This window comes from Prinia subflava, chromosome 7, assembly GCF_021018805.1.
Source record: "Prinia subflava isolate CZ2003 ecotype Zambia chromosome 7, Cam_Psub_1.2, whole genome shotgun sequence".
In the NCBI taxonomy this organism is placed as follows: domain Eukaryota; kingdom Metazoa; phylum Chordata; class Aves; order Passeriformes; family Cisticolidae; genus Prinia; species Prinia subflava.
The window spans coordinates 27,278,095-27,303,428 of NC_086253.1; the positions used below are offsets into that span (position 1 = coordinate 27,278,095).

Genomic DNA, 25,334 nt, shown 5'->3' on the forward strand with positions numbered 1-25,334 from the left:
GAGAATGTCCTCATCTTTAACACTAGAGCTCAAGTAAACCAATATAAACTGCAAATTGGTAAGATTCCCATCTTGCTAAGGAATTCTCCATTTGTGAAGGGAAAAAGATCACAAAGGTGAAATCTGAGTTGATTTCAGACATCCTGGACTACCTGCTTTAATGCACAGCAGTTTGAAAAAGTGTCTATTCTACTACATAGGTGAACATAGAGATCTTGTGTAATTTCTCCTATTGGTAGCTACAGTAGTTTTATTTTACACCATTGTAAGGATGCTCATCCCAGAAGTCACTTCAGTATCCATGCAAGAAAGCAAGTGAAATCTATACTAAAGAGAATGAAGAATATCTGGAAATAAATGCAGTGGTCTGGTGCTTTTTATATGATCTTGAAGTAACTGCCTTGTACAACAAGATTGCTATTGTTGCATCTTGCCTTACTACATCAATTACTTTGTGCAGAAAGCAAGCCCAGCCTAAAGCACAGATCAAAGCTCCAGATCACACAGAGAAATACAATCAACAGAATTTTGGAGCAGGAGAACTGATGACATTAAGTTGACTTCATGAAACTTCACATTCTGGAAGATAGCGCTGAGGATATCATCTCACATGATCCATAAACTAACCTCAGTTGTACGGGTCTCAACCCTGAGTTGGTACATCACTAAGAGATGAATTTAAAGCTTAGTGAATTAAATCACACAAATGACTTTCTGGAAAGGTCTCTTCCACCAAACTATTTGCTGATGTAAGGACAAGCTCAGTGTTATTTGACACTACTGCATATAACACTTTAATATCTAAACTCAAGATCATTCCTCAGCTACTCTGGTTGCCTTGATTGTCAAATTCCTGGACTGTTTAAGAAAACAGTAAAGCCATTAAACATACACTCCATGTATATTATCCAGGAGTAAAATGGAGAAGATGTTGTATTATCTCCAATGTACTAATTGACAGATACTGAATGAGTATTTTCCAAAGGCACTTTGGTCTGCAGTAGAAAAGAGAAACTATCAAAGAAAGTTCCTAGAAGTTGATTAAAGTAAGTTTCCTCTCAAATATACAAAATCCAAAAGATGATTTAGCCACTGGATATTTTAGCTGTCCTACAAGAGCTAAGTCACCAACTAAGTGTTGCCAGCTACTTTCTATAAAGAGGCAAGACTGACTAGAGGCAACCATTTGTGGAAATTTCATACTATGGAGATGCCTTGTAACAGAAATAGTCTTGACCTTGGCAAAAATGGCATACTTCCCTTAAGAAGGCCTTGAAGTGTGGCAAAAACCACATTTCACGGCAGACAGATGTTGAACTGATCCATGAAGCATCATGACTACACTTAATGTTGTTACTTGAACTTTCAAATAAAGATTTGTAACTCATTCATTCTAGGATTAAATTCTAGCTCTAATTCTGTCATCGAATGGAATCAAAACCCATGAAGCTCTAATCTCTCCAAGCAAACTAGTCAAATCTAGTCATGACAATCTAAAGCATCCTGCTGAAGGACATTCTCATAGAAAAGGCCACAGAAAATGAACATGTAAAATCGAATTGAATCCCGTAACAGGGATGAAAATAGGATACAAATCTCCATCAAATAACTCATCTGGTGTCATTCTGTGAGAAATTTTACATGAACATGAATGAAAATTCCACCTCCGTCTCTTTTTTTAAGGTTAGAGAGATGTTAATTTTGGTCCCTGTCATTTATTTCCAAAATAACCAGGAGTATGCTACAGAAAATAGTTCAGGGCCAGTGTAGATTGAGAAGCTAAAAGATCTGTGGTTACATCTCTACTAAGAAATGAAACTGTGCCCAGAAACATTCCCATTCATTTCAAGCCAGCTGGCAGGAAACAGCTTACATCTCTATCAGTAAGTTTTCATAACCTCCGAACCACTCATAGGGCCTGAAGCATTCTGATAATGCCTATGATTTGTTACACAGTACAGACCCAGAGGCTGCCAGGGACCTTTCTAAAAGTACAAATTATAAAGCACCAATTCCTAGGAACACTCCCAGGTTTAGTTTATTAGTACACAGGAATCCTCTGACTCCTGCTGTTCGGAGTGTCTAAGAGCAGTGGCCAAGAATGGGAGAGAAGCTACACGGCCAGAAAGATTGAAAGGCAGCACAACTTGACAAAACTCCATAGAAGACGTAGAATCCATCCCTTCACTAGTCTGCATGCTGAAGAGAATGATCCCTCTCAAAGGGACAGCTTCTACAGTCCCTTGTACATCTGAGGGTTGAACCAGAAAAATACTGGTTGATCCTGTAGCTACTTTAATAATTTAGAAAAAAATAAATCTGGTAACTTACTTCCCATCATTATTATTGTTCTAGATTCAGTAATTTATTCCAAAATTCAGCAAAAAATAGTTTTATGAGCTTCGAAACTAGAAGTACTTTGTCACTTCACACTTTAAATGTGTTTGGTATGGTACAAGATTTATTAAGTCCTTCACTCTTTGCCTAGGTCGGGTACGGGTATAAAAGTCTCTAAAGGTCTTCCAGCATTTTAGTATCTAAATAGACTGGTTTATTTACAAAGCATGTATCTGAAGGTGCGAGAGTTCTAAGAGCGGCTTTACAATACAATCAATTACAAACCTAGGCAAACAAAGTCTAAACAAGACAATAACCAAAACATAGAAATCTTAACACACAACTCTAATGAAACAGCAAACAAAGCACAGAATTCCTAACAAGCAGAACTAGTAAGACTATAAGCAAAGCACATATCTGACATTACAGCCTCTAGGTAAATCAGCCTCCCATCTGACCCCATGCAGGATTTTTCAACCGTGGGGTCACAATCACAGAAAGGGAACACAAGATCATAGATCCCAGACAGGGGTCCCGGCCGCAGGGATCACAGTGGCAATGGAGGGGTCCCCAACTTGGCAGAGTTCCCGAAAGCAGGGCCGCAGGGACAAGGAAGGGTCCCGGGGCCCCAAACCCTTGCAGTTCCCAGTTGCAGAGACAGGAACCCTCACAGACTCCCCAGCAGCCCCGAACAGAGTCCCGGGGCAAACGCCGCAGGGGAAAAGGGAAGGGACGGGATCGCAGGGGCCAGGAGGGATCTCTGGGGTCCCGAACCCTCGCAGGAGGAAGGGACGGGACCCCAGGGCCCAGATCCCAGGCTACCTTTAGATGATACCTTTAGAATCCCATTCGGCTCCCTGGCAAGGCTCCTTCCTCAGGCTGCAGGAGTTGGAGGTTGGATCGATTGATCAGATTGATCACTCGACCAATTCCTCCGCCTGACTAACTGACACAGAGGCTTTTTATCCCAAATTGCAAAATGCATATTCATATTTTTTATCTACACACTAACCAATCTAGGTACAATTCTAAAGTTCGTAAAACTACGAAGATCAGCGTCAAAACCTACGCACATAACATATCTATTAATGTAAAACTCTATCTTACTAGCATAAGGTTCTACCTTGTTGTACATAAAACTCATACTAAAAATTATAAACAGTACCCTACTCTATTTTTGTTATGTCTGTACTCTATCACTAAGCCTGAAGCTGTGTCCTTCTACACTGAACTAGGACTTAGGGCATGTAAGACTTAAGGCTCAGGGTTAGATTTCTACTTTATGTATCTAAAGCTTTTATATATTCTAATTTTTCTAAAGGTTTTAATTCTATCTCTGTACTTTTCACTCTCTGTGGAGGATCCATGGAAACATGGACTCCGACAACTCTTCTTTCTTGTAGAACTGCCCCCCCCATCTTCACAACTGCTTTGGCACCAGTAATTGTTCTTGAACTACTGTTTTCTTCATTAAATAACTTCCTTTATATATAGTGTTTGAGGTACTGAGAATGCTACACTTGAGCAGAAAATAACACTTTACTGTGATTTCTTTTAATCAAATGGAAAAGTAAATACTTTCCAGACCTGGGGTACTTTGAGAAAAATCAAAAGAAGAGGTACAGAAGTGTGTCACTACTTCATGCTTGCCAGAACTTCATTCTGGTTTTCAGTTTTACAGTAACAGTCTAACAAACTATTGTTCTGTCAAGTGCTTTCTACTTAGTTTAATTTTATCATATAAATTTCACGTAATTTTGCCTTCTAATTCTTTCCTCAACAGGAAGAAATGTTTGCATATGTTCCTTATTTGGGATTATCTTTAAGTTGCTAAAGACGGAATCCTAAAATGTTCCTTTCTAAACTGATTTCCAAGTCTGACAACTAACTAGACCATTTTTAGCATGCTGTTTAAAAATAGCTCTACGCAAATTTCACCCAACTCATTTTTGACAGTTTTAGGAACATGCCAACCCAGACAGGAAGAACAATACAAAAAGCAACACTAAACCCAAACCACTGCATGATCCCTTTATATACCTTAGCCATCACAACATAAAAGAGGCTATAACATGGAAATGTTAATTTTACCCAGATTGTTTTAATGTTCAAATGTTCAGAGATATAATTCAAATTACAAATGTAATTAAATTTTAAATAGCATTTAGAATATTCACTGTACATCCCAGAGATACACTCTATTTAGGATTTATATAAAAACAAGAAAAAACAAAATCACAAATTTAACTTCAGAATACATATTTTTGAAATACTAAAGGGTTTCTTTATTGATCAATAAAGAAACAAACTAGTATTCTGTGATCAGTTTTTATCTCTAAATATTCTTCACGCTGATCTTATTGCCCTGTCCTCCACCAAGCAAGTCTGCAAATTAAAAGACATGGTAAAACTAGCTGCTCCCATACTCCATTGTGCACCAACTCACTACTATACCCTTTCGGAAAGCACATGAAAACCTGGTAAGCTTTTGTAGGTTGCTGTAAAGGAAATGAAATCTGATTTCAGATATAGAAAAAAAATAACCACATAGGTATACACATCATGATTTCATATTTATTTGTTCGACAAGCTTAGCTACTTGAGTATATGGACAATGTGGTAACTATTCGCACCAAAATTATAGTGAACGATACCTAAAGCAAAATACACCAATCTGAATCTTCTGATTTTTTAAAAGTTGAATTTCATAGTTAATACTTAAAAAAAATCTCTGAATACATTTGAGAACAGTGGTCAATAATACATTTTTGATACATACAAGTTCTACTTTAAAAAAAATTGGACTAAATTGACTAGACCCAACACAGAGATGATATGTGCTCTGGTTAGGATAACTATAATAAATACATTACAATTTTCAAGATTCTTCCAAACTGAACTACAGTGTAAACTGTCATCACAGATACTTCAAAAATAAGGCACTTTTAAAGTAATTGCCTTGTGGAACTCCCCAGAAAAGCATTACGCTATTAAGAATAACTCCAGTGCAAAGTCCCTGGCAGATGGGCAGAGGAGAAAATCATACATTTTCTTCAGTTAGGAAAATAAACATAATGTGTTCATAAATTCAGTAAACTGATCTAATGTATTTTAACGTCAGTATCACCCACTGACAAACAAGACTATCGAACTTAAGAAAATTCTTTCTAGCTCCTCCACCATATATTTAATTTATACTTTGGATGTTGTAATTAGCTATGTTTATACAGCACTCTGAAGATGTGAACTGCTATGAAAGTGACAACTAATGATGAAGCTTAAGCAGCATTCATCAGCTTTGTGTGAATTCACAAACAAACAAATCACTCTTGAAAGTATTAGTACAGATCACACTGTTAAATACCTAATTCTATTCATTTTAAGAGATTGCCCATGAAGCATTTGAAACATGCAATTTACTTGTACAATACCAGCTTTTAAGAAATCTAGCAGTACTACAATTCTATCATAGCTTTCATTGTTACTGTTTCTGTTGAAATTATATATTCTATTTATCCATCAGGAACTACAGCATTTAGTTAATACTGAAAATGAGTGCCAATTCATTTGAAAAAGTGGCTTCAAATGGGTACCTCAGCCTGTAGTGCTTTTTGAATTATAATTCACTACACCATTCTTTTCATTTAAAGAACAACCATTTAAAGACTTAATGTTCATTTGTACAACCTGGAATTTGTCCCAGAAAAGATGGTGCATTCTATGAGTAAAAGTGCTTAAGATCATTTGTGATCTAGACCTGCAAGTGAGGGACTGTACTTCCTGCAACTTTCTTGCAGTATTTATTCATTAAAATCTAATCAAGACCACATAAAAGGAGAGAAGCAATAAGATACTGAATAAAATAAACCACTTATTTTACTGCTGAAGAGTAATAGGGTTTTTCCAAATATCTCAATGCAAACGAAGGAAACAGCACTATACAAAGACTCCAAAACCAGCACTGAAAAGAAAGATTCAGTGAAGGGAAAGCTTTCACTGCATGGAAATGCATTAAAATGATATAACTAACAACTGAACTTACAAACATCTGTGGCTTAATAAATTCCTAGTTTGAAGCACCTGTTGATTTAAGGAGACAAACCATATACCTTATTTTTCACTGGACAAAAAGAAGCATGTATTCCCATTATACATAGATTTTCAATAATTGTAATTTCAGAAATTGTACTTACATTTGTGATAACTTTCCTACATTAGAATTTAAAAAGTCAATAAAAGGCAGAAACGTAAAAATACAGAATTCAGAGAACCACTAAGAAAATTATTCTAACTCTGAAGCTGCAAATGACACTTTGTCTACATGAACCATGAAAAAAAATTCTCTGAAAAAATGCCGCAAACTATACCAGCAGTTCAAGACCAGGATAGATTGATTCAGAGTCATTAAAACAGACATTTCTTAATTGGTCATTCTGAGAAAAATTCCTCCTCTATATTAAAAGAAAGGAATTCTGTAGTTGAAACTGTTGTTTCATTTAATAAAATCCTTGAGAAACCCTTCCACTTATTAGCTCACTATATCTGTAATTCAACAAAACAAATGTATTAGTCTTCTATTTCAGTAGAAAAGTGAAAATATGAAGACTTGTATATTTTTGTGGTGCAATTAAAACATGATCTGCACAAATTTCAGGATGGGAATACTCATCATGCTTTTAGAAATCAAATTCTCTAATTGTAAAGTCTTGGGAGTCTTCTGTGATCACTGCAGCAAAAGATATAACACAAGTCAGTTCCAAGTAACTGTCCTTTCACTGGGAATCACTCAGAACAGGCCTGAGCTAGCAAAGTTATTCAGGTAACACTTCTCACACAAGTGCAAGTAATATAAAAGAAGCAACCTTTTATTTATTCTTCATTTGTATTTGTTATTTGTACTTGTTTTACAATATGAGGACAAGTGGGAAATAATTTGTTGTATCTAAAAATTTAAGGGAAGAAACAAGCATACATCATCATGGACCTCTGTTTCCTCAAGAATCCTGGATGTTGTGACTATACCTACAGCTGAGTCCAGCCAGGGAAAGAACAGCTAAAGAAGTCAAAGCATGGAAGATAATTTGCTCAACATAACCCTCTTCCAAGACACAGGTACAGGCAGACACAATCAGTTTAAGAATTCAAATGTGAGTCGTTCACACCGAATACTTTAGTCTTATATAACAGCAAATCAATGAATTTTGGGGAGTTTCTTGGGGGTTTTTTGCAGAATATGAAGTTACTTCTTGTCACAGTTCTGCTGGAATCTACTGAGCAAATAACAGACTGGAACCTAGATGAACCAGGTATTATTTATAACTGCTGTTTCTGCTGAGCAGATCCAGGTAATTCACATTGCACTGTCTCTTACCTTCCACACTTCTAGGAAAGTATGTATTGTTAGTTTCCTGGACTTGTCACAGCACTTTGACATAAACTCATGGAAAGTCCTACGATTTTTCTTCTATGCTGAAGTTTGTAGATACAATTCAGTAGGGAGATCTTACAGGTACAAACCCTGTAATTCCAGGTAACAGGGATTTAAGGGATTTATATCACTTTATATTTTCCTGGTCTGGGTCTACCAAGACAAAGTTAAATCCACCCACATCTATAGAAGCAACACAAGTGGCAGTAACTTTTCACCATTTTCTGTAAGTAAAAGTGACTAGAATCCACAGCTTTCCCCCTTAACTCCTCTACCAAAGAAAAATATTCTTTCCCAGCCATTTCCAAGATAAAGAGTTAGGAGCTTGGGAAAGCAGTCTCTTCCCTTTCACTTTGTCTTTAAGAACACAAGTTAATTCTCTCTACATACTCTCCAGATGCCCAACAGATACCAAGCTCTGAGTTTTCTGTCTGAGAAATAACCCTGCAAGCACACATCTGTTTGGCGAGCTGCTGACTCGCCAAGTCACAAGTGATGCTGATCTGAAATCTCCAGATTGATTTAAATTACTTTTACTCTGGAAGAATAATCAAACTGCCATCAATGTCTAGTGCCATTGTGCCATCTACAGTGGCACAAGATCATTTGTTTAGGCAGCTGAGTCCTAAGTTGCACTAATGCTGGACATCCAAGTGTAGGAAAAGATGCAAAGGTCCATAAATGTCTTCTGGTACCAACTTTAACAGGAAAAATGCAACATTTACTGATAGTCTGGGCCACACTTCAGCATGAGTTACACAAGCTCAGTCGAAATCTGTGTCCATGCTCCTGATGTTCATACTATTTCCACAACTCCTCTCCTTAATGCAACAATGACACCACTATCCTCTTTCCAGCCTCCCCTGAACAAAGTATCCATGGCTAGGTGTCCTGGTTTGAGAGGAAGTGAGTTTTTTCAAGAGGCTGTGGTCAAACCAATCAGTGGTCAGGTTTGAATGCTGGCACTTTTAGTGGCCACTGAGGGGTTAAACACGCCTCTGAGGACACAAAGGGTTAAAAGCAGGGACTCCCAGAGGGTCTGCTTCTTTTGGGTTCCAGTTTCAGCAGGGAAACATCTCCTCTCTCCTGCCCAGTTACTAGGCTGGGTGGGGGAGGAGGGCCACGTGGCCGGGCTGAGGAGAACCACACGGCCGAACTGAAGTAAGCTGGGGCCCCGGGGGGGGAAGAGAATGGACAGGACTGGAGCTGAGCTGGCCCCATCCAGGATGGAGGGGTGGAAAACTGTGCAGGTGCCTTCTGTGTCGTTCCCCCCACCCCTCCGGGAGAAGGTGCCCAGCCACGTGTGGGAGTTGTTGAGCCTGGGAGTGCCTGAGCCCGAAGCCCTGCTGGGAGCCAGAAACTGTTAACTCTTTCTTGGCAGAGGAAAACTTTTTCCCAGACATTGATTCTCATGGCTAGTGGTTTCAGAAGAGAAAGAGAAACAGCCTGAGACCGAGATGATAAAGTCAGAAGATGAAAAGAACCTTAGATGGGCAAAGATTAAAGAGTGGCCTCTGAGCTAGACTTTTCTTGCATAATGTTAGCCATGGACTGAACTCAAGTCTCTTTTGAACATAAACTGCATTTGGGTGGGTGCAGCTGCCTCTGCTTTTGCTACAGTGACTGGCACTTTAAGAGTGGAGCGAGCAGAGAAGAGAGGGGGAGGGTGTGGTGGCACCCTCTGCCCTCAGGGGAGACCTGCTCTCGGAACCCTCGGCCCCAGGGGAAAGATGGGGAGAGCTCGGCATGCAAGCATCCTTAAAAGAGCCCTGTATGCAGCTTTGGCCCATGGACAGTGGTGAGAGCACTGGACATGGAAAGGAGGGTGTCACCCTGGCAGACTTCTCCAGGCGGTGCCACGGGTGACATAGAAACACAGAAGGGGTGGACCCATGTTTTCTGAGGAGCAGTCTGTGGTGCAAGAGAGGCTCCTCTCTCCCTTGCTGAATTGAAGATTAGTTTTTTGAGTGGTGATTGTTTGATTTAAAACCCAAGAATTTGGTCTATGGAGGGTAACATGTAGGGGGTGGAAATTGGGGGAGGAGAAGGAATGTTCTGGGAAGGTTTCATTTCTGTTTTCATGTGTGTGTTTAGAGTTTTCCTTTCTATTTCTGTTCTTATGTAATGTAATATAGTTTTGTTCTCTGTTTTCAAGTTTTAGGCCTGCTCTGCTCTGTTCCTGACCACATCTCACAGTAGCTCATTAAGAAAAACATACACTCATGGGTGCATTAACATCTGGCCAGTGCTAACCCATGACACTAGTGGGTTTTTTCTACATTTACCCTTTTGGAAGGAGCTTACCTTTTTACCTTATACCACACAACTTCTCTAACTGTTGTTTCACCAGATTCCCACACAGAACCTCTCTCCTCAGCTTCAAACTGTTTTCTGACCCCAGATGCTAGAAGCCCTCGTATTTTTTCTGACACTGTTTAACAATGTTTTAAAAAAGCTGATTAGAGGACCCTGTCGAGAAGATGATAGCTTGTGACATCACCCCAACCAAGTTACATCCTGTTGGTTTTTCCTGCTACAACACATTATGTGAGAAAAATGGTTTAAACTTGGTAACACCAGAAGCATTCTCATTTAGAAGCTAAACATGGACAGTAGCAATGGAAGCTTCCCTTGTGTTTGTTACCTACAGTGTTGGGCCTTGGATGGTAAAGGACTTCTCTGCAAACTAGTCAAGTCACCTGCTTATCTGTTGAAACAATCACCAGATTCTAGTTTCTTCTAGCAGATTTTTGGGCTATGGATATACAAACATGCCACAGGATATTTACTAGTTTGCAACAGCTTGAAGATAAAAAACTGAGGGTTTAATGTAATTCACACAGACACCTCTCAAGGTTGTTGATTCCCTGAGATTCTCCTTGGGGTTGCTGTTCCCCAAGGTAATAAGGTTTTTCCCCCAGAGTTGCTGTTCCCTGGGAGTTTCCTCTGGGTTGCTGTTCCCAGAGGTAATAAGGTTTTCAGTCTTCTCTTTGCCCTAAGTGTTACACACCAGAGGTAGAGACGACAAGCTGAGTCCACCAGTGTATGTATCCAAGGTTGTTTATTCTTCATTATCTCAGTCCTTTTTCAGCTCTGCCAGGCCTCCCTGGCAGGGTACCTTATCTTAGTTCTTTCTCAGCTCTGCAAGGCATCTCCAGCAGAGCAGGACACGCGGCGGACTGGGCGGATCAGAGAGCCCCGCACCTTATGTACCCGCACCTTATGCACCCCTGACCCAACCACTGTCCGAGACGTATTTTTTATTTACAAAATTGTACCAATACCTACTACCTATACTAACATGTCAGTTCTACTCTAAGCCAATCTCTAAAACCCAACTCAGCACAAGATGGGGGACGAGAGCAAGAACAAGGAGGACAGGGGCCACTCCCCAATTCCTCCATCTTGTCTCTTCAGCCCCATATGCTAAGAATCCTAATTTCTATATTTATATTCTATAATAAACCATCCACTACTTATTTTAAATTCTTAGGATTTGTGATTCTTCCTGCATGTGAGTGTTCACTCCCATGGACAGGAATCAGAGTCAGTGTCCTCCTGGGATCTGTGTGGGTCTAACTGACCCCCCTGTACAGATCCCAGACCCTGCTGTCTGCTCTCCAATCCCGCCAGGGTGGCCAGAGGGATGTTCTAGACTCCAACAGACACCAATATTTTTGTTTTGGTTAGTTTCTCCACAGACTCCAACATTACCAGGAGGATTTTCTACTTTATTTTGTATACAATTAAAACTAGCCTTAAGTAATCTCCTAAAGGGACTAAGCATTAAGATCTTAACACGGACAGTTAGACGATACAAAAATGCATACAGGTTCATCCAATAAATATTTTTAGAACACAAGTTGTAGCACTAAGAAAGGCTGTAGCAGGAAAAGGATAACTTAGATCATAAGGCAGAGCTATCCACAGCTGGGCCTCAGACCAGGCCTCAGGCCAGGGCCTAGTAGGCCTAGTACGTCCAGCATACGTAGTACCAGATAAGGTTATCTGTTACTGGGAATGTGTTAAGGTAGGGGTGTGAAGCCGAGCTCTGGTAAAGCCAAGGACTAGAGTAACGTGAGACCAACCAGTATGGTTTCCAGCACGCACTCCGATTTATTTCCGCGAGATGGCGGGTTATATACAGAGTGAATAGTTTACAGTTAGCAGGTGCACTGTGATAGGCAGTGGACATACAGAAGCATGCAAACAATCCAGGGTTAAGGTAGCTACGGAGACTTAGTGCCATTACCTCTATGCTGCGAGTGTCCATACCTTAACACATTCCTAGTAGCAGATAAGTTTATCTGCTACTACGTATGCTGAACGTTCTGCGGCCTACTAGACCCAGGCCTGAGGCCTAGTACGGCCTAGTTTGGAATAGCTCAAATGGTATCGGTGAGCATATCATGCCCACGATACCTGAGAAACTCGGCCACAGTTCCCCCTTTTTCTTTTTGGGCTATCCAAACCGACGTTAAGGCACGGCTGGCTAATTTGCGCATACATTGTATTAAGCAAGGCACTATTATTAAAACCACTATGACAGCAATAAAAATCATTATACCAAAACGAATTAAATCCACAATCCACCCGGTGAGATTCCAAGACTTCAGCCAATTGTCAAACGGAGAGTTTTCAACTACAAGGTGTTTCATGTTGTCCCTCAACTGCGCTAACTGCTGATGTATCGACCGCGAGTGGTCTGATAAATTCATGCAGCACATGCCTTCAAACTCTTCGCATCCATGCCCCTGAGCCAAAAGAAGGAAGTCAATCGCGGCTCGGTTCTGGAGCACTGAATGGCGAGTGCCACTAACATCTTCAGCAAGCTCACTCAACAACTTCGTCGTTATATTAATCTGTTTCCCCGTCCAGCAGGCTAAATGTTTCAGTTGTGTGAGGGCTTGTGCTGAAGCAACTCCTGGGGCAAAAACTGATGCTGAGATCACGGCTGCAGGCTGCCATAACTTAACTTGATCTCTGCAGTTGGGGCCTAGTTGAGACATACTGCATTTGACTCGTCGGGCCTTTTGTGGCAAGCCTAGAACCTGGTGAATAGTAGGTGCGAACAGGGTTAGTTTACCAAAATAACACGGTCCTCCTACACTGTTTGGAGGTACTGTGGACCATGCTCTATCTCCACAAACTAGAAAGATTCCTGGTGGCAATCTCTTAGCAGCTGTTGTCAATTGTGTGACAGATCTGACCCAATTATTACAATACTCAGTGTAATTGTAATACAATGGTGAATGAGGAGACAACCACGTATCATGGCTTTTCAACTGCTGCTCGTCTATGATTAATAGACTTGAATTTACTGCAAAGCGCCCAAAGACAAGACAATAGTTTCCTGGCACAGAACCTAAAAGATCAAACTCCTGAGGCTCTGGACCAGCAGTTCTAAGGTTTCGCGCTATGACAGCAGCTTGTGGCCCTAAAGCACCTTTTGGGTCAATGCTGATAGGGGTTGAAAACTCGAACTCTGCCATGGAGGTCAGTGGAACTCCAATCAAGCAAGTTCTAAAAGGATTAGATGGCGTAGCTAGAGATAAACAAAAGGAATCCTGTTTAGTTTGTTTGGCCCAAGTAACCCACATGTTCTCCCTTGTGTCAATGTTAAACATCCCTGTTCTTGTTTCTACTACCACGCTGATTAAAACAAACACCCTCATGCTTAACATTTCACCCATTGTGAAAAGCAAACAGTGTAGCACACAGGCTATTAACTTAAAACCTTAACCAATAACTTATCGTGTCTCTAAGTGTCAAGCTATTGCAGTGCAATGATATATTATTATTAAAACAGTCAATTTTCAGGACTCTGCGTCTTCTTGAGGTGCGTCAGGTAAGTCGTCACTGTCTCTGTGAGTGTCTCTAGGAGTGTCACCGCCGGTTGGTATCTTTTCTTGTGGACACGCACGGGTAAAGCGACTCGGCACCCAGACAGGTCCTGCTTCTCCTGCGGAAACACACATATAACCGCGACCATTAAACAAGACTGGACTGGGTCCCTGCCATTCACCCGTTCGCATGTCCTTATGATATACGTAAAGTCCTGGGATTGCTTGTGGTCTCCCTTCTTTCACAGCCTGGTGGTGGATGACAACTGCAGGCTCTTCTCGTCCTTCTGCTAGGCATAAGTAATTTAAAGTGAACAGTACTTTAGATAAGCGATTGGTCATATCTAGGTCATTGTTTTGTTTCTGCTTTGCGAGGTACTCTTTCAGCGTCCAATGAGCCCGTTCCACAATGGCTTGGCCAGTAGGAGAGTGAGGAATCCCAGTAGTATGTTTGACTCCCCACTTCTGCAGAAACCTAGCAACTCGTTGTCCTGCATAGGCTGGACCATTGTCAGTCTTGATTTCTGCAGGCACTCCCATCACTGAAAAGCAAACAGTCAAATGTCTCTCAACGTGCAGAGCTCTTTCCCCAGTTTGTGCCGTGGCCCAAATGAATTTGGAGTAGGTGTCAATAGTAACATGAACATATTTCCACCTTCCAAACTCTGGGATGTGTGTTACATCCATCTGCCACAGTTCCAGGGCTTTCATGCCTCGAGGATTCGTGCCTAGGCCAAGACCTGGCCCATGATGACTGCATTGAGGGCAGGCACCCACAATCCCTTGTGCATCGTTCATAGATATTTGAAATTGATGACGCAAAGCTCTAGCATTCTGATGGAAATTCTCATGGCTGTTGCGAGCTCTTACAAATTTGCTTTCAGGAGGGACATGGGCAACGCAACTGACTGCAGCGTCTGCCCGTGCATTACCTTCTCCCAAACCATTGCTGCACTGATGACTATGAATGTGCATCACGCAAAAGGCATGCTGACGCTGTCTGAGTATACTCCTCAGTCGTAGAAATAGTTCTCCAAGGCGTTGATTCTGAGTGGTCTTAATGAGTGCATCTTTGATTCTCTGCACCACTCCAACCACGTATAAAGAGTCTGACACCACATTAAGAGGTTCCTTATTCCAGGTTTGCAAAGCCCAACACACTGCTCCCAGTTCCAGGGTCTGCAAGCTGTCTCCGGCTTCACTGTGGATTAAATGCTGCTTCCATTCTCCTTGCTGTTTCCACACACACACAGCTCTTTGTGTCTTTTGGCCAGCATCTGTATAAACTGTTCTGCCTTCCACAGGTGTCATGGAACACAGAGGCTTCTCCAGCCACTGATGGCGTACAATCAGAGTCCACATAGGACCCTTTGGCTGTCGGTTGTGAACCACACCTGTAAAACCTAACAATGCTTCTTGCAGCTCCACAGAATGTCTCAGCTTCCAGTCCAGATCTTCATTTCTGATAGGAACACTGATATCTGCCGGTTCTTCCCCATCGATCTCTAAAATCCTATCTCTCCCTTTCCTGATGAGCACGGCAAGGGCTTCTGTTCGTGTCATAACACGACTCTTCGGCTGTACAGGCAAGAACACCCATTCAATCACACCAGCTGTCGACTGTAACCTAGACTGGTGTTCCCCCTTTTTCTTTTGCCATTGAAAAATAATGGCAAACGGACAGGCATCTGCGTTGGAGAGGAACAGTGACAGTGGGAGGTGTTCTATACGGCGAATGCTCCAACCACGTTGTAGCTTTTCTGACACCTTTATTAAGGCTCGTCGTTGTTCAGGGGTGCATTGTCGAGGGCTACTGGCATCATTACCGTGTAGCCATGGCAGAAGCGGTTGCAAGTCATCATTGGTAATTCCTACAATGGTGCGAACCCATTGCAGGTCTCCAAAAAGTCTCTGAGCATCATATAATGTAGAAATGTTGGTATGTAAAGTGATTTTCTGCGGCCGGATACGTGCACTCGTGATCAACCATCCTAAGTATTTCCATGGAGCTGATCGCTGTATTTTTTCCGGGGCCACAGTCAGACCGCGATGTTTTAACTGTGTGACTAGCCAGTTTAATTCCTCTGTGAGCAGAGGCTCTTTAGTAGCAATGAGGATATCATCAACGTAATGATAAATTATTGCATTGGAAAAACGCTGACGAATTGGCTGCAAAGCCCAATTGACAAAAATCTGGCACATGGTAGGTGAGGTACGACTTCCCTGAGGAAGAGTTACCCATTCATACCGTTGTGCTGGAGCTGCTCTGTTAATAGATGGCACAGTGAAGGCAAAGCGCTGAGTATCTTGAGGATGGAGTGGGATAGTGAAAAAACAGTCCTTCAAATCGATGATCACAATGTCCCACCCTTGAGGAATCATAGTCGGTGCTGGCACCTGCAGGGCACCCATCGCTTGCATCTGCTCGTTGACCTTGCGAAGGTCATGTAATAGTCTCCATTTCCCTGATTTTTTAGGGATGACAAAAATTGGTGTATTCCATGGACTCACTGAGGGTCAAATGTGACCCGCTTGTAATTGTTCCTGCACCAATTGCTTGGTAATTTGCAGCCTCTTCTCTGTCATTGGCCACTGCTCAACCCACACAGGGGTATCAGTTAACCAGGTGATTTTTAAAATGGGTGGCTGCTCTGCAGTGGCCACTAAGGAAAATGCCGGTCAGTAGTTAAAACCATCCCTATTTGGGAAAGCACCTCTCTTCCTAATAGTCCCAGAATCTCTTCATGCATTGGCACAACATATAGATGAGCCACAACCACTTGTCCATCTTCAAAGATGATCCGAATAGGATCTGCACTTATTGAGGGAACAGTCAGGCCTCCTACGCCCACAACGCGGGTATAGGGGGACTTCAGAGGCCAATGAGAAGGCCAATGTAGTTTATTAATTAAAGATATGCCTGCGCCGGTGTCTGGAAGTGGTTCCATGTCAATAATCTCGTCGCCTCGTTGCAGTTTCACTGCAATACGTGGCCGCTCGTGTAAACTCACTGTAAGGAAAACATTGTGTTCCATAGATTCAAAGCTCCTAGCTCCTCCTTCTGTTTCCGTAGGCAGCATTTGGGACTGACAACGTGGCAGGATGTTCTCAAAGGGGATGATCTGAGCAATCCTGCTCCCCTTTTGGATTGTCACAGGAGGCTGCAGGGCATAAACCATTATTTTTAACTGTCCAGTGTAATCTGCATTGATGACTCCTGGCACCACCATAATACCTTGCTTGCTTGTGGAGGCTCCTCCTAATACCAAACCTCCAGCAGAAAAAATTGTATTATAAATGGGTTCAGAGACATCAGTGGGGATTAAGGTTACTTCCTTATCTTGCAAAGTGACTTCTTCTGCTGCTGTTATGTCTACACCAACACTTCTCCACACAGCAGGTCTGTTTTGGTTCAAGGAGTCATTTTTGGAGTCTGGTGGGCTGAGGCATCGACTTGTGTCTTGGCGCGGTGCCTCGACGCGCTGGCCGTGAAGTTTCCCTGTTTTCTGCAGACCTCTGTAGCATGAGTGTCCACATTGCATCTGTGACACCAAACAGGCTTCCGGCAGGTCTGCTTAAAATGACCTGGTTCACCGCAGCGGTTACAAGGGAAGTTCGTTGGTGGTTTTTTGCTGTTCGTAAAATGATTAAAGGGTTTCCCTGTCAATGCAGCTGCGATAACCTGTCCCTGTTGCTGCATTGCACTCTGCATTGCTGCTGTGAAAGCTGCTGTTTGGTTAGTCTGCTCTGCTCTCGCTGCTCTCACTAGCATTTCGTCCACGCCACAGCCTTGAGGGAGGGAGGCTAATATGGTTTTCATGCGTGCATTAGCATTCTCAAATGCAAGAGAGCGAAATAAATGGTTCTGCACCTCATCAGGCAAATCTGGAGCATCTTTCAAAGCTGTGGAAAGACGATCAATGAACTGTGCAAACGATTCTGTGGCTCCTTGCTTGACGTTAGCATAGGATGGAGGCTTCTTCTTGTCTGGCACCAGCAGCAAAGCTCTGTAGGCCAGTGACTGGGACAGCTGATGAATTTCAATGGGAAAAGTCAGTTGTACATTCGTCGTAGCGTAAGCTCCTTGGCCCGTCAGCATATCCGGCTGGATCCCATAAAATGGATCTCCCACTGTTCGATACCTATTAGCTTCCTCAGTTGCTAGTCATTTCCACTCTCTCTCAAAGATAAGAAATTGGAATGGCGTGAGGAGAAGTGCTGCAATATTGGAACCGTCAGCAGGGCACAAGAGATCAGCTGTAAAAATGTATTGAATAATACTTTTAGAAGCTTCTGCACGAATTCCATACTGGCCAACCGTCTGCTTCGCAGATTGCAATACTTTCCATTCATGTGGTTGCCATTTAGCAACGTTTTGCTCGATCACCACAGGGCAAGCTATAACATTGGCCGCTTCAAAGTCCTTATCTAGGATGGCATTCTTTTTTACCTCTGCCCAGTGGTTGAGAAGTGGATCAGGTTGGTTGGCAGGCAGCGCCATCTGCTGGGCATTGGATGGCAGTGTCTGCTGGTTATGTATAGACTACAAGGGTTGCACATTATATGTTTTCTGTGGGAATGTTTGAGACAGCTCGATTGTCCTTTGCTCTAGTTGATTTTGCCGGTTTGAGAGCTTAGCAAGCTCGGCTATAATTTGCTGTAGCTCCACTGATCTCTGCGGCTTTTCCGCCGATTGTGCTGCACAACGGCCGTCAGGTTCCAAAACTTCTTCATCCGAATCAGATTCCGGCAGAGGACAGTGGGACGCTCGTGGATGGGTATCGGGTCCCGCTGATGCAGGCTGCGAGGACGCAGGGGTCTCAGAATGAGCTGAACTCCCGGTGTCCGATCCGGGCACGGGCGCCGCCATGTTTTCTGTTTTTGTTTTGGTCAGGTGGGCAGCTGATGTCAGCTCCCGTTCCGGTGGGGAGGGATTTGACTCCGCTCCGCCGGTGGCACCGCCTCTAAGTCCGCCTCCTTGCTGCGTCACCTGTGCCCGCCCCGCGCCGCTGCCGGCTCCGCCTATCTCCTCCTCTTTCGCCATGCCCCTGGGGTCTGGCGGCTGGCTAGTCCCCTCTCCCGCGCCAAGGGCATTTCCGGCTTCTCGCTCATTTTCTCGGCCGCATGGCTGGCCACATTTACCACATCGCGGAGGGACGAGCAGAGAGGGGCCGCGTTCCCTTTCACCAGATGCGTGGAATTAATCCCGAAAAATCTCGCTACTCTGGATACTTTTTTCTGCTCTTTCGCTTGGGGGGGGACAGCCCCCGGATCAGGAGAGCAAGGAGTCGTTCTCTCCAAAGTGGAAATCGCGGCTTGGGCAGCTCTGCGCTCCGCGGCAAAGGTTTGCAACGTGTTTATAATCTTTTTCCAAGTTACGCCTAACTCCGAGCAGAGTTTCGCGTCTTTCCCTTGTGAAACTACCGAATCCCACAGTAAGTCTCCGATTTCTTTCCATTCCGTCTCGCTAAACAAAAGCGAGGGCTGATGTAACTTCCCTTTCTTTTTAGCCCATTGGGCCAGCTGAGTTATATCAGAGTCTCTGATTTTTTCGCCCCGTTTCGAGACAATGGACGCTAAAAGCTGCGTAGCAGCTATGAAATCACGCTCCATTTATGAATCCATCTGCGTGGCTGCTCTTACCTTCTCTCTGCTGACAGCAGGTGGCACAGTAGCCTTTCTAAGCAATCCAATTAGCCGACGCTCCCCGGCTTGCCCCGCAAATTCAGGATAGGAGTCCGCAAGCGGTACACACACGTCCTAAATCAAATCAAGCAGGGTCTTTTCCGCATTTAAGCCCTATAATCCAGCATCAAAGCCCTATATTTCAGTATTCATCCAGTGCTCAGCCCCGTGTTCAGGCACCAGTTGAAGCCGAGCTCTGGTAAAGCCGAGGACTAGAGTAACGTGAGGCCAACCAGTATGGTTTCCAGCACGAACTCTGCTTTATTCCGTGAGATGGCGGGTTTTATACAGATTGAATAGTTTACAGTTAGCAGGTGCACTGCGATAGGCAGTGGACATACAGAAGCATGCAAACAATCCAGGGTTAAGGTAGCTACGGAGACTTAGTGCCATTACCTCTATGCTGTGAGTGTCCATACCTTAACACATTCCTAGTAGCAGATAAGTTTATCTGCTACTACGTATGCTGAACGTTCTGCGGCCTACTAGACCCAGGCCTGAGGCCTAGTTCGGCCTAGTTTGGAATAGCTCAAATGGTATCTGTGAGCATATCATGCCCACGATACCTGAGGAACTCGGCCACAGGGGTGCTACTAGCATGGAACAGTTACTGGGAAGACACGGTGGCTACCTAAAACTGCAATAGCTTACATACTTCTGTATGTCCACTGCCTATCACAGTGCACCTGCTAAATGTAAACGACTCACTCTGTATATAACCCACGATCTGGGTGAATAAAGGGGGGGTACGTGCTGGAAACCATACTGGTTGGTCTCACGTTGCTCTAGTCCCCGGTCTTACCAGAGCTCAGCTTTCACCTGGCGCCCGAACAGGGACTGAGCCCTGGATCAATACTGAAATATAAGGCTTAGATGCTGGAATATAAGGCTTAGATGCTGGAATATAAGGCTTAGATGCTGTGAGATATAAGGCTTAAATGCTGAAGACCTCGTTTGATTTAGGACGTGTGTGTATCACTTGCGGACTACAGTCCTGAATACGCGGGGCAGATCGGGGAGCGTCTGTCGATTGGATTGTTGAGAAGGGCGACAGTGCCATCCACTGTCAGCAGAGAGAAGGTAAGAGCGATAGACGCGGATGGATTCATTCATGGACCGGGACTTCTTGGCTGCTGTGCAGCTTTTAGCGTCCCTTGTCTCGAAAAGAGGCGAAAAAATCAAAGACTCTGATATAAATCAGGTAGCCCTATGGGTTCAGAAAGAACGAAAGCCAAATCAGCCATCGTTTCTTTGCAGTGAAGCAGGATGGAAAGAGAAAGGCAGATTGTTAAGGGACGCTGTAGTTTTACCAGGAAAAAGAGCAAAGATACGTTCAGAGTTAAGCGTAATTTGGGAAAAAGCAATAAATACCTTGCAAACATTCGCTGTAAAGAGCAAAGCTGTAATTTTAGCCGGAGAAAAACAAACTCCCTGTCCCTCTGTTTCCCTCTCCAAGATAAAGAAACAAAAGAAAACATCTAAGGTAGTAGCTAGGCGCTTCAGTAGAAATTCCATGCATTCCACGCATTCCGAGAGTGAGAATGCAGCTCCGCTTTGCCCCTCTCTTTGTTCGTCTCTGGCCGGCTGTGCAGGGAGAGGGCAGGAAATTCTCTCTCCAGCTCTCAGGCAGAATGAAGACAACCAGGAAGTGGCTCAGCTGCCAGACCCGGGAGGCGGTGCGAAAGACGAGAAGGCAGGCAGGGCCGAAGGCGGAACAAGGAGGGCACAAGTGATGCAGCAAGGAGGCGGATCTCAGGGCGGTGCTGGAAGCAGGGCGGTGTTGGATTCCTCCTCACAGGAAAAGGAGCTGATGTCATCACACAAAAACAACAGAGATGGCTGCGTCTATGTCAGCCCCTGAGAAACCAGACCCAGCTCGATTAAAGGCTCCTGCGCTCCTGCAGTCGGCATCAACGAAATCTATCACCCTATCGCTGCTTCTTGACATGAGTGTGAGCAATTTTACCATAAATCAACCGCAATAGCCGACGGACTGGGCTCTGACATCTCCTTACAGCCCCCCCCTTTCGCTGAGTGCAGAGCCTGTCAGTGTCATCTTTGAAGATAAGCAAGCATCGTAACTCGACCCTATGTCGTGCCATTACCCAGGAAGCTTTCAGGATTGCTAAACAGAGATGGTCAAAACGTACAACACGTGGACATTGCAAGAAAACACCAGAAAAAGAAGAAATAGTCATCTGTCCCTCTATTGTAAAAACATCCATCATTGTGTGAGAAATACAATGTGAAAAAGATACATCCTATCATGAAAAAGATAAAGTAAAAAATGAAATAGAGAGGAGTTTTAGCTAGAGTTATTAATCCTGTGTAAGGATGAGTTGTTTCTACATTTTGATGTTGTTAAAATTGATTTTTGTGTGATTTAATTTGAGTTTAAGGTAATTATTGTTAAACATATAATTTTAGGGTTTGTTTTTAAGATTTGGGCCCTGATAAGTTTAACTTAAAGTTTAAGCCTATATTTAAGTTTTAAGAAGTTTAATTAGTAATGAATTTATATTGATTTACTACATATAGATTTTACAAGGCTAATGAGAGTTGTAGGTTTTTGTTAAGATTTACTTATGTTGGATTTAAGAGTTAGTTAATTTAAAGAGTGCTTTATAATTTGTAAAAGGTATAGTTGTTTAACTTGTAAAGTTTAGTTAAGGAAAAAAAAAAAAGAAAAGAAAAGGCAACACAAGAGAGAACATATATAAGGCATGAAATGGAAAGATGAACAGTACTAAATAGTGAGGAGATGATGGGGAGGCACAGAGACTTCTTGCAAAGTAGTGAAACAGAACTAGCCAAAGACATTTTTTACACACACAGAAGAGGTAGGAGGGTGCACGGAGAAAACCAGGCATGTGTAATGAGCTTCTGTTGTGAACAATGCACTAAGCGCCAAGTGTACATAGACAAAAGGCTACTTTCAAGTTCTTCATGTTAAAAAAAGCATCTTGCTAATCTACAACTCGGAAGAAAAATGTAAAAAGAAAAATCAATTCTTCTTTTTGAAAATTGCCTTTCTAACAAAAAACATGTGGTTCCTTGTGGCCACAGTATAATCAGAAGCTCCTCAAAAAGAAGCTGCCACTCATTCACTGCCAAATTCTGATAATCTCAAACAGTGCATCACAGAGAAGACACAACTATTAAAGCGTATGTTGAAAGTTGGTTCAATAACAATAATTGCTTTACAATAGATGGCTCTAGGAGGCATTCAGCTATACTACTTCTCATTGAGTTATAAGCTCCAAGTCCTGACTGGTGTCTCCTGTAACTTTAACCAGTACAGACAACTGATACCAAAATGTACAAAATAAAAGTGATTAAAGTAAGTTCTAGCAACAGGTTTTAATGGTGAAGGAGGAAAAAAAGAAAGAAAAACCCACCAAAATGAGAACAAACCCAGTACAATTCTAACTATCAAAAACTATATTAATAATTCAACTTACTCTTTTACTGAGGCAGATAACTGGCCACATACTACAACCTAAAGTGCAGCAGCAGCAAAGGCATCCACATAGTAGCCATCGCACATTAACTGGAAGATTCTTCTTAAGACAACTGTTAACTCTACTGATGCTGGCTTTGAATTCTTCAGGTGCAACCTATAAGGGAAATGAAAAAAGAAACAAACTAGTACTGCAGCAGTGTAATTTATTACTTTTACAGTACTCTATACTTGGAAAACTTGTTTTCGTAATAAAACCTGAACTCCAATTCCAAACTTCTATTCAAAGATGCTCACCTTTCCAGTTAAAGATGAAGGAAATTCTGCTTCAAATTTGTTGCTTAGTCCAAACCTGCAAAAACAAAATTTAGATTGTACCAAAATTATGATAACCTTAATCCATGCCACAAATTACAAGCATCTCATAATATTCTCTGGGTCTGTATCATTAACAGTAATTTCTGGAAAACACTGCTTGTTATTAAAAGTAATTCCTAGAATTATACTAACAAACAAAAATACACCATTGTACACAGATTGAAAAGCACCTTGCGCCCATAGTCTCTTCTCATAGTTCTCTTGATACTACTGGCTCTTCCCCAAAGTCAGCAAAACCTACAAGCAATAGTGTCAGGTGAGGTAAGTGAAGTATTTAAGGGGAAAGGGGAAGCAACTTTAAGGCACATTTTGAACTACCTGTCTCCTGAACCAGTACAGATGTATCTTGAAGAAAAGCTCATCCAGTGCTAAATAACTGTTCTAAGCATAAAAATTGAATAAACACCTGCTTGATTTTCAGAAAAGAAATACATAATAAGTTTCAAAACAGAAAATGCTAAGCAACAAAACATGGCTTATACAATAGCTAATTATAAATGTCAAGTTGTGAAGCAGCTTGAAATGAGCTAGTTATTGAATCTACTGGGTTTCACAAGACCTAAAGAACAGAAGAGTGTCAGCTTATCTACTAAAAATGTTTTCTATCTTACAGTTGTTTGGTTGGGTTCACAAATAGATGAACCTCAAAGAAAATCTGAATATTTTCTGGCATCTGGGCTGGGCACTAACTTCTAGTAGAGACCACACAGACTATAAAATCATCAATAACACTATGTGAATGGCTACTAATTTGGTATACGGCAGTCAGTGTAAAATATAAACTGTAATTAAAAAAAACCTGAATATAAACCAGAGCAGTCTATCAGACACTACAAACAAAAATCAGAAACTAAACTGCTCAAGTCTTTAAATATTGGCAGCAACACCTATCACACATTGCTGAGTTGTATGCAGAAAAGCCTACCTGAGCCTTGACAGCTGAAGATTTTAAACACATAATTTGCTTTCACAATATTCTATTGAGCAGCTAGGTACTTCCCAGAGTTTTGGGTTTATTTTTAAGGGTTTTGGGGTTTTTTTCCCTTACTGAACTGAATAATCTGCATGCCAGTGGAGAACTTTGTCCAAGTAATCAAATAATAGGCAGTTATGTGGTAAGCTACTGTGGAAACCTCATAAAACCCAGTGGACAAAAAGTGGCAGATGAGTTTCTTTGTACATAAATAAAAGGTGGTGAATTTTGGAATTCCTAAACTATGCTTATGTGACACTCAACCGAAGTTTGACAGGTACAGCTCATGGGATAGATCTTTTATGACCACTCATGATTCTCTTAAACATCAGCTCAATGCAAGCAGCAGCCACTCAAAATAGCAATAAAATACTGGGCATCACTGGGACAGTGATTAACATCATCTTGACTCCCTATAAAAACCTCATATACCCACATGTTCAGTCCTGGGTGCAGCTCTGGCATCCATATTTCATGAGGGACTTGCAGTTAGAAAAAGGCAGAGAGAAGGAAGGGCAGTATAATAAAAGGGAATAAAGCAGCTGCCTCAATAGACTAAGGCTGACATTAAGCTGGAAAAGAGAAGGCTGAGGGGGACATGATTAAAGTGCTAAGTTTCAGGAAGGCAATGGGTAAGGGGAGTGTTCATCACCAAATCCTACAACAGAGAGCGCTGACTGAAATAGGTCAGAAATCGCTTTAAAACAGTTAAAAGAAAGTGCAGCTAAAAATAAGGTACAAGTAGCTAACTTCTGGGTTTGTTTCCCCCGACATTACTGATGCAAACAGTGCCAACAGATTTGAAGCAAAATTACACAAGTTCCCTGACAAACACACTAAAGCAAAGACAATACTGAAGCATACATCACTCACATAGCTGCAAAAACAGAGAGTAGAAGAAGAATGGACACTAGGAACAGCCAGATTTACATGCAATCCATACACAGCAATGCCTGTTGCCAAAGTTTGCAGCAGCACACTGGGCTACAATTTGAGGCTGCAGGTGACCTTTTCATAGGCTCTTAAGACAAAATAAGCAGGTAATTTTCCTGTCATTGATCAAAGGCAGTAGAATCATAGAAACATAAAATGATTTGTGTTGGAAGGAACCAAAAATCACCTAGTCTGATCTTCCTGTCACTAGATCAGGTTGCTCAACCAACACTTCCAGTGAACCAAGTGCTCCATTGAACACTTCCAATAATGGTGCATCCACACCTTCTCTGGGCA

The 25,334-nt window shown here is 42.3% G+C and overlaps 1 protein-coding gene across 2 annotated transcripts in view; it reads right to left on the reverse strand.

The window, feature by feature from the left end:
• Positions 1-25,334, reverse strand: part of CHIC2 (cysteine rich hydrophobic domain 2) — a 44,542-nt gene that overhangs the window by 14,539 nt on the left and 4,669 nt on the right. For both annotated transcript variants that reach the window (XM_063401929.1, XM_063401928.1), the window contains exons 2-3: positions 23,051-23,105; positions 22,755-22,910 (exon numbers count right to left, since the gene is read on the reverse strand). In XM_063401929.1, the coding sequence (XP_063257999.1) occupies positions 22,755-22,910; positions 23,051-23,105 (211 nt within the window). The remainder of the gene's footprint in view (positions 1-22,754; positions 22,911-23,050; positions 23,106-25,334) is intronic.